The following is a 13,210-nucleotide window of genomic DNA, read 5'->3' as shown; positions in this document are numbered from 1 at the left end:
GAAGGCAAGAAAAACAGGAAAATCTGAAAATCCATTTTGAGGGGCAGGCAGGACGACGTTTGCCGGGACTGCTAGTTTAGAATAAATTCCGAAGTAATCTTTGTAGAATTTTTGGAGTAATTCTTAAAAAAAAAAACAATCTGCAGGAATGTATGTAGTAATCTCCGTAAGAATTATTGCAAAAAACTCCATTTAATTTCCTGAAGGTGTTTCTGCATGCGGGAGCTCTGCAGCAATTACTAGAGAAACGATTGGAAGATTCTTGGAGGAAGTTTTCAAGAAACTTCTGAAGGAAGACTTCGAAAAACTTATGGAGACATCAATGGATCAATCTATAAATTGGAATTCTATAAATTTAACGAGCTCCTGAAATAGGTACTTCCAGGCATTTTTCTACTGGCCAAACATCCACGGGTTCCCTCAACGAGGTCCTTCAGGAGTTTCACTAAAGATTCCACCAATAATTCCCCTTTAAGTTTTCCCAGAAATTGCTGAAACAATTCCTAAACTGTTCTAGAGATTGCTAGTGCAATGGTCCTCTGAAATGGCTCTGAGGGCCCATATAGCCGATGCGTTAAGCGCACGAGTATTCAGCATGACCACGCTGAGGGTGTTGGGTTCGATTTTCGGTCGATTCAGAAACTTTTCTTACAATAAATTATCCGTTGGAATCCTAGAGTAAATTCTGACCGTAGTAAATCCCTCAATTCTCCGGAGTAATTTGGGAATATGAGACGACGCTCTAGCGTTGGTTCCTAAAGGAAATGCTGTGGAGTTCTTAAAAAATCTGATTGAGTTCTTAGAGAAATTTCTGGGGGAATCCCTGGATGTATTCCTATACAAACTTTGAAAATTCTTGAAGAAATCTGTTGAGGAAATTCTGCAGGAACCTCAGAAAGAATTCCCAAATGGTTCACATAATACATTCCAGCAGGAATATTTAGAGAATTCTAGGAAGAATGTTAAGAGAAATTCTTGACGATATATAGAATGAATTTCTGGAACCTCCGGCTTGTCACAAGAGACCTATTTAAACATTTAACTGTTAGATTTTTCGCACCACGATGGCGTAGTGCATGTTCAGCGGGCCTGTCTGGGCCATGCTGACCCCAACATCTTGCTAGGGTTAATGCTTGATCGCGTATTTAGCGGAAGCAGTCCTTTCAGCGTGTCGTAGGGTGTGCGTCCCCGCTGAGATGGCTTACTAAAACTATCAAGAAAAAGTATATCAACTGGCATATCTTAAAAAATGTTTTAACCCGTATCGGCCTGAGTCAGCGCATATGAACTAAAAATATCGCCGTTCAGCGAATACACAACGGATTTGAATAATTTTTACCTCCTTCTGCTTCTGGACTAACGCTCCAGGTGGAACAGAGCCTGCATCTCACGTAAATAGATTTTCTTAATGAGTTCTTGGGGAAATCCCTGGTGGAATCATGGAACGAATATTATAGAAATACCTGGAATGATAATAGGTCTCCTTCAGAATTTATTGAAGGAATTCCCCTTGCAATAAAAACCACTAGCGTAGGCAGCCTTTTCTTGTGTGTTTACATCTGAGATTCGTACAAAAGTGCTGCTGTGAATCCTCCAGACATTTCTTTAAAATTTCTTGATTCCTTCAGAAATTTCCAGTAGTATTTCAAGCAAAATTCCTAAAGAGAGAAATCTGGAAAAATTATTGGAAATATCTATGGAAATCCTTGGAGAAATCACAGAATGGATTTGTAAATCATAACGTGGACATACTTCTGGAGCAATCTCAGCAAGAATTTCAGCATTTCAGCAGGAATTCCTTAGTCCTTATCCAAAGATTTCTTCATTTTCCCAAGAGTTCCTCTTGACATTTTCGGCGGATTTCTTCAAGAGTTCCTTCAAGAATTCCTCTAGGAAATTTTCTAGGATACCTACCGTGATTTCTGCATTGATCCATTGTGTGTTGTTTTCAAAGTTCTGTGCCTGAATTGGATACAGGAGAAAAAAGACGCGGCTCTCCGGCGGCTCCAAGAGGGTTCCGTGCCGGAAGATGTTGTGTTAATTATATTGTCACGCTCCGTATTACACTGGAGCAGGTTAATGAATTCCAAGAGTTCCTCTTTTTGGTGTTCATTGAGTACAAAAAAGCTTTCGATCGTCTGAGCTACGAAAATCTGTGGGGCGCCCTGAGACGCAAAGGAGTTCGTCAACATCATGGAAGCGCAGTACGAGGCTTTTACATGCAAAGTCCTGCATAACTGAGCTTTGTCGGACCCCATCCGGGTAGTTTGGTACTATCACCGCTACTGTTTCTCATCGTAATTGACAAGATCATGGTGGGGACGATTGACCGTGTACCAAATCGTAGGCTAGTTTGGCACTCCATTGCAATGGAGCATACTAGACCAACGACGCTCTAACATGCAGAATAAGCTCGACGACCAGACCGAACGCTCCTCTACAGTGGGTCTACCATCAATGTCAGCAAGACCAAATCGTTGGCTATCAACACGGATCAAGACGGCTAGGACTGCTTTTCCGAATCTACAAAATATATGGAGATCCAATCAGATCAGTCAACGCATCAAAACTCGAATTTTCAATTCCAACGTGAAATATATGTTGTTGTACGCCAGCGAAACGTGGTGCGTGTCAGCAGAGACCACACAAAAGCTGCAGATTTTTTCATCAACCGATGTCTGTGGTTTATGATTCGGGCCTGGTGGCTTTACAACTGGATTTCGAGTACTGAGCTCCATCGACGATGTAATTGGAAACCGATATCAACACCGCAACGGAGGAAGTCGACCACACACCACGGAAGAACGGAGACGAAATATGCAAGCAAGCGCTGGATTGGAATCCAGCAGGACATCGCGAGACAGACCCAGAGACCCGTGGCAACGAAGCCTCAACAAGGAAATCAAAGAAGGCGAACCTGGGTCGAGGTCAAGGCAGAAGCCAGCAGCAGCCCAGGATGGAGATCTTTTACGTTGGCCCTATGTACCCCCAGAGGTGCTCAGGATACATGAGTGAGTGAGTGATTCCTGTAGAAGTTCCTTCTGTGATTGCTACAGGAATGTTTAAAAGGTACCTCCAAAAATTCACCATGGAGATTACTCAAGAATGCGTGCTGAGTTTCCACCAAGATTACTTCATATGATTCCTACAGCAATTTCTTTCGAAATTATCAACTTATTTCTTCACAAACTCACCCAGGATTTTTTTTTTGCCGAATTCCTCTAGTGATTTTTCTCAGAATTTCTCTTCGTATTCTGGAAATCCTCTTCAAATTTCTTTGAGAATTTCTGTTGAAAGTGGTCCTGAAATGGTACTGTGGTTTTTCCAGGCTTTCGTGGTGGGAATCCTACAAGAAATGTTCCTGCTAGAAATACTTCAGATGGATTCCCAAAAGCAAAAACTGCAGAAATATCATCTAGTAGTGCTTGAGAATTCTCAGCAAGACTACTTGGAGAAATCTTGGTAGAAGTTCATGAATGAATCCGTGCAGGAATTTCTAAGGTTAATCCGAGAGAAATTATTGGAGGAATCATTGGGAAAATCTCTAAAAGGATGAGCGGAGCAATTTGCGGAGCAATCCTAGGAAAAATCAATGGAGAAATTCCAGAAATTTCCAGGAGAACCCATCAGACATTTCTAGAGGAATTCCAAGAGGATTTCTCAAAAGATTTGAGAAGCCTGCTGGGGTGTCTCTGAAAACTCTCCCTGGGATTCCTCAAGGGAATCACTTGTAATTCTTCCAGAAATTTGTGCTATGAATCCTTCAGAGAATTTGTGAAGGATAACTCTAAGAATTTCTTATAGTATTCCAGTCATTACTGCTGAAATTCCTTCAGGAACTCCTACTGATTTTTTTTCGAATTCTTGAGAAATTTCATGCATTTTCAGCATCTCCAATTATAACTGTTGAGAATCTTCCAGGAATTCCTGGATGATTTCCTGCAGGTGGAAAACTCAGAAAAAAAAATCCTGGAGGATTCCAGTCTGAAATTTATAGAAGAATGCCAGCAGCAGTCCAGTAGCAATCCCAGCAAATGTTCCCAAAATAATCTGAAGAGGATTTCTAGTAGGAGTACTTAGTTTCTAAAGAAATCCACACTGGTATCGCTGGAGGAATCCCAGCAAGAATTTTTAGTGAAAATGCCAGAAGAGTTTTTGGAAGTATCCTTGCAAAAATTGCAGGAGCAATCTTGAGAATAAATTATAAAGGAATCATTGGAACTAGAGGCGGAATTTATGAAGGAATTTCGAGAGCAAGTTCTGAAAGTATCTAGGCTGAGTGTACCAGTTATTGCCATAGTGGTTCCCTATTTGGCCATAGTGCCTATTTAAGATAATTCAAAATTTTGCATCATTTCAAGAGTTTTAATGACAAGATACATTTCAATCCTTGCTACTAAAACTTTCATAATAGATCAAAACTTGAAAACTTTCTAAATTTCGACTATGGCCAAATAGGAAACCACTATGGCGATAACTGGTACACTTACCCTATAGGCAGAGCCGGATTTAAGGGGGGGCCAGGGGGGCCAGGGCCCCGGGCCCCCACATTTCAGGGGCCCCCACAAAATTTCACTTCACAAAAAAAATGTGATGCAAGAAAAAACACTAGTGCAAGACACTTCTCTTTTGATTAGATTTTTGTCATTAGAACTTCAAGCAACTGTGATATGTTGTGGTTCGTTTCAGCAAGACTGCAACTATTTGTCCAGCTATTTGTGAAATTATAAATTGTTTCCTTAAAACTTTTTACATTTATTTTTATTTGTGCAATTGCTCAAGATAAATTACCAGAAATCATGTAGAAAATCTTCGACTGAATTCTAGATAAACACCAAATCTCCATTGGCGTAAATATGGGGTAGCCAGGGGGCCTGGTCCCCTCCAGAATCACGAGATTCAGGCAATAAGAATATTTGGAGCAGTTGTGGAGTATAAAAATCTATACCGACATGGCCATGGCCCTCCGCCCTAGACTTATGACGAAGTTACGCTTAAGCAAAACTCTGTAAATTGAAGAGTCAAAAAGTTCCTGCTGAATAAGTTTGTTTTTTTCTTGGTTTTTGAAAACATTTTTAAGAATTTACCACAGAGTTTTTAGAGGAATTGAAAGATTTATTTTCGAAACTTAAAAGTATTTTTGGAATACTAGAGTTTGATTTTACTCAAATCGGAGAACACCAAAACTGTTGCAACATTTCCCGGAGGTTATCTGGCTAGAATATAAGGCAGATTGTTTTGAATAGTTTTAGTCCAAATTTTATGAGTTGCGAGATTTGCTTACTGAAATTAGGATGAATCGTTGGCGAACTTCTGATAACATCAATAGATTCCTTGAGAAATTAAAGAAGAAATTTGTGGAGAAATTGGCTAATCATTTGTCCAGGTTTTCGGCAAAAGATTTTCAAGTTCAATAGTATTTTTTATCCGTAACTATACATTATGAATTTATCATGGATTCCCGGTAAAATTTCTTAAAAATTTTAAACAATCCTTTTGATTTTAAAGTTAAGTTGAAAATGCTTTTGGGAGGTCGCCAGGACTCCAGCAGTAACATTGGAACAAATTTTTGTTAAGTTTTCATACTTTATTGTTATCGACCAGCAACTTCATCAGAGATTGCAGCAGGAATTCCCGAGAAATTCTCTTTGAATTTCACAAAAGCAACACTACCGAATGCGCTACAAATTAAACTAGATTTCTCGAAAATTTCAGCTATAAATTCATCTTGCAGTTTCTATGTGAACTCTAGCATGATTTTTTACTAAATCTGGGATCTAATGCTGTGAGCACACTGGCAAAAAGCATGTTTTACTTTATGTAAATTTATTTCATCATTGTTTTTAACGTGAAAACAAAAGAAATTAAATCGGTTATGAATAAATTTAGTGAATATCAACTTCTTTTGCTCTTTGTTCAAATTGTTTCACAACTACAGTAATACCTTCATTGATACATTTTTATCAGAACTGTTGATGTTTTTTTTAGATTTTTTCTCATGTTATATATGCAAAAACATATTCTCTATATAGAGGGGCCCCCATAACACTGTGGCCCCGGGCCCCCACATTTGTAAATCCGGCCCTGCCTATAGGGAAATCACTAGAAGAACTATTGCAGGATTTTTAGAAAAATACGTGGAGGAATTCATGAAAAAAACTGGGAGAAATCACTTGACAAATCACAGGAAGAATTCCTAAAGGAACTTCAAGTGGACTCCCTGGAAGAATCCTGGATGGTATCAGCAATCCCAGTAGCAATTCCTAGAGAAACACAACAGCCATTCCGGAGACAATCCAAGAGAAATTTATGAAAACATTATCTTGGAATTCTTCAACAAATGTCTGATGGGATTATTTTAAATATTCTTGTTGGGATTGCTTCAACGGCATCTGCAATAGTTCCTTTACATATCCTTACAAGGATTCCTCCAGAGATTTATCTAAGGGGTCCTATGGAAAATTCTCTTGCTATGTCTCCAGAGATTTCATCAAGAACTACTTCAGGACTGTCTTAGAATAGCAACAGATATTACTACTAGGACTTCTCCAGAAATTACTGCTGGGGTTTCTCAAGCATTTTCAGCTGAAAAAACTCCAGGATGATCTGCAGCGAGAGATACCTGCATAATCCCAGCAAAAGTTCCTGATGGTTTCTACCAGAAATTTATGAATAAATCCCAGCAATATTCCTGAAGTAATACCAGTAAGAATGTCTAAAAGAATGTCAAGATGATTTCCAATAGGAATTACTGGGAACATTCTAAGAACATATTTGTAGTAATCCTCGTAGAAATCCTTTAAGGAATCACAGCAGTAAATTTCGAAGGAGTCTCAGCTGTAAATACTAGCGTTGGCATGCTTCTTACTCTCCTAAATAAGCACAAGACAGAGACAGATGGAAGTGGGGGATTAGCCCTCTCTTTCATCCCGCTTTTCTTAGTATTTATCAAAAAGAATTAAAGAAGAAAGAAAAGGCTGCCTACGCTAGTGGTTATTGCAAGGGGAATTCCTTCAATAAATTCTGGAGGAGACCTATTATCATTCCAGGTATTTCTATAATATTCGTTCCATGATTCCACCAGGGTTTTCTCCAAGGACTCATTAAGAAAATCTATTTACGTGAGATGCAGGCTCTGTTCCACCTGGAGCGTTAGTCCAGAAGCAGAAGGAGGTGTACACTCAGAAATAAAAGTATACACGGAATTACTATTATTTATGCATTTTGTATCCGCATCTCTCTCACTCTCTTTCTGTTTTCATGTTATCTGCCGCACGCTATGTCTGAACCAGCAGATTTTAAAAATGGAATGTACATCGAGTTTCTTTCCATAAAACATCAGTATTCAAGCTATATTTTCATTTGCACAAGGTTTCAAAATATTCTATCGGGGAAATTTTGATTTTTCCATCTTTTTGACTGTTTTTCATACAAATTTGCTTGAAATCCTCATTTTCGGTCAATTTCTCTCCCATACAAAATGTATGGAAAAATTTTCACCGATAGAATATTTTGAAACCTTCTGCAAATGAAAACATAGCTTGAATACTGATGTTTTATGGAAAGAAACCCGATGTACATTCAATTTTTATAATCTCCTGGTTCAGACATAGCGTGTGCCGTTTAGCCTGGGTTGAAGCGAAGTGATTTGTCAACCCAGACGAAGGAGCGGATAGCATGAAAACAGAAAGAGAGTGAGAGAGATGCGGATACAAAATGCATAAATAATACAGTTTCTTACCGATTTTGGCAACACCCGTTTTTGTCTACTCCCGATTTTGGCAACACCCGTTTTTGGCAACATTTCCTTCCCGATTTTGGCAACACCCGTTTTTGGCAACAATTTCTTACCGATTTTGGCAACACCCGATTTTGGCAACAATTTTTTACCGATTTTGGCAACAAAAAATTTTGACCTAAAATTTTTACCGAAAAGTCGTTTGTATTTGTAAATGTTTTTATATTTAAGCCTTACTCTTCTTCAAAATATCAAAATTTATTAAATTTTCCAAAATCAACAATTTTACAAATTATGACGTAATTTATGGACGTCACTTACAGGGATCGTTTTATAACTTGTGAATAGTCCATATTTAAAATATAAGCCAAATTGACGTATAAAAGTTAAAAATAATCCACAAAAAAATTTACCGATTTTGGCAACACCCCAATTTGGCAACATAAAATTCACCTCGTGTTGCCAAAATCGGTAAGAAACTGTAGTAATTCCGTGTATACTTTTATTTCTGAGTGTATTTCATAACAAAGAACAACTTTGTGGAACATACGAAAATTACCAAAAATCCCCAGAAAAAGATATAACGAAAAAACTATTTTGAGGGGTCGTTCACAAAAAACGACACATATCTCTTATAATTAAGCAAATAACGTAATAGTTTGTTCGGCAAACTTTCCAACAATTCATTTTTCTACAACTTTGCAGAAGACTCCAACACTCTATCTTCATTTTTGAAAAAAAGTGAATTTATGTCGCACTATTAGGTGGATTAATCACAAAAGTGAAAATCCTAAAATAAAGAGTTCAGTATATAGAACAAATTCTTCTAAGACACTATACCGCTAAAGTCAATACATAGAGCTGCAAAAAATGGGTTATGGTTGTGTACCCCAGTATACACCCAAGTAACCACAAGCATTATATCATTACATTAATTCAGTCGTATTATAGATTAGCTAATGCAAAATAACTTTTATTCTACATCTGTCAAGTAATGAAGCGTTTAATCTACATTATGAATGCATTGAAGCATTATGGATTTTTGACAGATCGATATAGTTCTATAGGGCCGTTGTTTAATGCATCATTGCATTACCATGTTAAAAGCTTTATGGTATTCAATAATGTAAGCACTTATAACTTCATATATGCATTTACTAAAGCGTTGCATCAAGGCAGAACCATTCAAAACAAAAGAAAACCAAACCCAAGCTTTCATGGATTGCTGCGTCGCACTCAGATGATTATGCTCAGAAATTGCTGTATGAAAATTTATGTTATGTATGGTTTTTGGTTTTTTGGTTTCTGATTGGGACATGAAGCAAACCAGGTATTGAGGGATCGAAAATGTTATGGGGTATTGGATTCCACATTAAGCATAGTGCTCCTGATTTTATTATACCTAAAATAAAGGATTGAAGAGCGGTTTGTATTGTTCCTTATTATTGCTTTTTTGTTAGAAGTGAGCACGTATGAAAACATCAAGAATAGAATCAATCGGTTCCGTAATCACTTGTTTTCGAATGGAATAGATTTGGGTGGGTAAGATAACTAATGGCATTCTAGCACAACTTTTTAGAGCTGCTGGAAACACAACTCAACAAGGCACGAGCTGAGTATACCTTACTTTATATTGCACATTTTTCCATGTGTAAATACATGGTAATCGTAGTACACAGCGTTAGCGCGTCCGGGTTTCATCGTGGTCCAGTCTCAGCAGTCTAGGTTCAATTCCCGAAATAGAAAAAAAACTCAACAGAATAAGAGAGCTGGAAGGAAATGGTACAGGAAGATTGTTTTCCTTTTTTTTTCTTTAGTTGCCTTAAATATACTTTCTATATGATTTCATCACATTAGCTATAGTTGATTAACAGCTTATATATGGCACAAGCATTTTATATACTTTAGCAATGTCTACAGTAAAGCATGCTTTATATCAACAATAGTAGCGCCACTTTCGACTATAAACCTACTTTAATGGTGTCTTTACGACGAAACAACTTTATATTGCATACCATATAATACACTATAAAGTGAATTTAATGTTCCATATACAGCTCCATGGTTACTTGGGCAGTATGTGGCAGGTTCCTTCGGATATTATGTCCGGTGGCCACATCCGGTAGTTCCTAAACGGTCAAAAACTGCGTGGAAACAATGTCTGGTTGCAGAGGTATAAGTTTTAGTGAAAATAGAGTGAGTTTAATAGCGAATCATAATGGAAAACACTCTGTGTACCGAAAAACAGCCCTTTTTATACGAATCTGACCCAGTGACCCACCGGAATAACTCCGGCCATAGGGACCATTCCGACGTTCTCTGCCCACTTTTACAAACCAGACATATGTACGAGTGTACTGTCAAAAAAATATTCAAATCCGTTGTGTATTCGCTGAACGGCGATATTTTTAGTTCATATGCGCTGACTCAGGCCGATACGGGTTAAAGATCGTTGACCTAACCTCCTGAGAAATTGAAGAAATTTTCTCGATTATACGATTAATCCGTGATTGAAACTCTTAGATTGAAACTAACTAAGCTCTCGAATTCTTCTATTCATTTCCAGGTACGCCCAGAAACCACAGAACTGAGCATCCGAACGGAACGCCAGGTACCCCGTTTGGGTCTGATGCTCGTTGGGTGGGGCGGAAACAATGGATCCACCATCACAGCTGCTCTGGAAGCGAACAAGCGAGCCTTGGAATGGAGAACCCGCACCGGAGTGCAGAAAGCCAACTGGTTCGGTTCAATCACTCAGGCATCCACCGTCCTGCTGGGAACGGACGCCAACGGACAGGATGTGCACATTCCGATGAACAAGTTGGTACCAATGGTCAACCCGGACGACATCGTCGTTGATGGGTGGGATATCAGCTCGATGAACATTGGTGAGGCCATGATACGGGCCGGCGTATTGGAGGTCGGTTTACAGGATCAGGTGCACAAGAAGTTGTCGCTTATGAAACCAAGGCCGTCGATATACGATCCGGACTTCATAGCAGCCAATCAAGCCGATCGGGCCGACAACACCATCCCCGGAACCCGCTACGAACAGTACCAGCAGATCGTGAAGGATATTCGCGAGTTCAAGCGAACATCTGGCGTCGATAAGGTGGTGGTGCTATGGACGGCCAACACGGAGCGATTTGCCGATGTCAAGAAGGGATTGAACACCACCATGGCCGAGTTGGAGAAGTCACTGAAGGATAATGAATCGGAAATCTCGCCGTCGACCATTTTCGCAATGGCCGCCATAACTGAGGGTGTAAGTTGGATCATTGGATTGGACTGTTCAAATTGCTTTAATCATTGTTCTATTCCTTATTCTACAGTGCATCTACATCAACGGATCACCCCAGAACACGTTTGTACCTGGCGTTGTTGAGCTAGCTGAACATCATGGTGCATTCATCGCTGGCGATGATTTCAAGTCCGGTCAGACCAAATTGAAGTCCGTGCTGGTCGATTTCCTGGTTTCGGCCGGTATCAAGCCTGTTTCGATTGTGAGTTACAACCATCTGGGAAACAACGATGGAAAAAATCTTTCCGCCCCACAACAGTTCCGTTCGAAGGAGGTAGACATTTCAATCCTTACTGGTATCTTGAGCTAAACGTATTAATCGTGTTATTTTTATTTTCAGATATCGAAGAGTAACGTGGTTGACGACATGGTTGCTTCCAACAACATCCTCTACAAGCCTGATGAACACCCAGATCACTGTGTCGTCATCAAGTACGTGCCCTATGTCGGTAAGTACGAACTAAACTTCTAGGAACTTGAAAGTTCCAATCAAGTTCTGAGGGGCATCTTAAGTAGCTTTCAAGCTTATTATGAGACTAACAATAACCCAAGAAAGAACTTCTGTGTGAAGTTTTGATAAAGTTCAGTGCGCGATTCTCAAACAGCTGACAACTCGGAATGTTGTAATCTGTAAGCATATTTTGACGCCGTCTATCAACCATATGGTCATTGAGGAGAGTGGGGTAAGGTCGCAGAACATGTTCTATTCAAATTTATAATTTGTGAATGAACAAAAGACTATGGGAGGGGTAGGAATATCCAGAAAAATGAACACGTGGTTTATGGACAGCCCTTTAAAATCTTAAACCTTCGGAACTTGAATGTTTTGTCATGGGAAGCAGAGCTTTTAATAACTTGTGTTAAGAAAATATCTCAGGTGATTGTCATTCATGTTTCCTCCAGGTGACAGTAAGCGCGCCATGGACGAATACACCAGCCAGATCATGCTCGGAGGACACAACACCTTGATCATCCACAACACCTGCGAAGATTCCCTGCTGGCGTCGCCGTTAATACTGGATCTGGCCATCTTGGGTGAGCTCTGTTCGCGAATTCAGATCAAGAGGAAGGACGAAACCAATGCCGAATACGTTCCCTTCCGGTCGGTCCTATCGCTGCTTAGTTACCTGTGCAAGGCACCGCTCGTCCCCGAAGGAACCCCTGTGGTCAACTCACTGTTCCGACAGCGCACTGCCATCGAGAACATCCTGCGAGCTTGCGTTGGACTGCCTCCGCTGAGCCACATGTCGTTGGAGCATCGGGTAAGTTAGATGAGCGCAAGGTTTCAGCAGTACCAAAAATTAACTATCGTCTTTTCCAAACAGTTTAAAGTTGGAGTCTCCTCCACGGAGCCACCAATGAAGAAAGGTAAAATTTCCAACGAAGCCGTGACCAAGAACGTCGCCAACGGCGTTCACACAAATGGAACCTGTACCAACGGAAACGGTGTTCATGACATTGCCGACTATTAGAACTTACGAGCTCCAACGAACGGCGTATGGGTCAAGTTTAATTTGATCTGAGTGCAGCAATTGTTTCGGACGTAGGTTACTCGTAATTCGGATAGTATATTCCCAACCAAAACAGCAACACATGTATGTAATTCTAAACCCGTCCGTTCCAACACTTGGTGGTGCCCCAAATAATCTCGAATCGTACAATCGTGATGAACATTCATGGAAACGCTTATCTATTCTCTTCAATTGCAAGAAATAGTTGTAGGTTTCGATATTCCGCCAAAGGAACGGAAAACCCCCAAATTGGACTGATAAAAATGAACATTAACGAAGTGTCAAGGTATATAAATTGATAGTTGTTACCTTAATAAATGTTTATAGAAATCATCCCACAACAAGCAGTATAATAGAAAGCGACAACAAAACTTGACGCGTAATTTAGTGAACATTATCATTTCTATACAGGTTTGTAAGTATATGAGGAAATATAAACTGATAAATGTAAACGTAGATTTCTCGTGAATCATAAGATATCACAGATCCAAACATTCAAACGATTAATTGGCATAAAACTTAACATGATATATTGAAAGGCAATCCCAACTAACAGAACTGGCTTTATTAGAGTTTATGTAGCCAAGTCTTGTCCAAGGGTGTTCATGAAATTATTGTACAGAAGAACTTTTTGTTAAGATGATAAATAATTTTCACTGA

At 39.4% G+C, this 13,210-nt stretch overlaps 1 protein-coding gene across 2 annotated transcripts in view; it reads left to right on the top strand.

The window, feature by feature from the left end:
* Positions 1-12,791, top strand: part of LOC134291861 (inositol-3-phosphate synthase) — a 32,977-nt gene extending 20,186 nt beyond the window's left edge. For both annotated transcript variants that reach the window (XM_062860199.1, XM_062860198.1), the window contains 5 exons: positions 10,305-11,003; positions 11,071-11,313; positions 11,380-11,488; positions 11,943-12,301; positions 12,365-12,791. In XM_062860199.1, the coding sequence (XP_062716183.1) occupies positions 10,305-11,003; positions 11,071-11,313; positions 11,380-11,488; positions 11,943-12,301; positions 12,365-12,511 (1,557 nt within the window). In that variant the 3' untranslated portion in view covers positions 12,512-12,791. The remainder of the gene's footprint in view (positions 1-10,304; positions 11,004-11,070; positions 11,314-11,379; positions 11,489-11,942; positions 12,302-12,364) is intronic.
* Positions 12,792-13,210: the final 419 nt, after the last annotated feature.

The sequence above is a fragment of the Aedes albopictus genome, chromosome 3 (assembly GCF_035046485.1).
Source record: "Aedes albopictus strain Foshan chromosome 3, AalbF5, whole genome shotgun sequence".
NCBI lineage: Eukaryota > Metazoa > Arthropoda > Insecta > Diptera > Culicidae > Aedes > Aedes albopictus.
The sequence above is the reverse complement of the archived record's forward strand: the minus strand, read 5'-3'. Positions and strand labels throughout refer to the sequence as shown.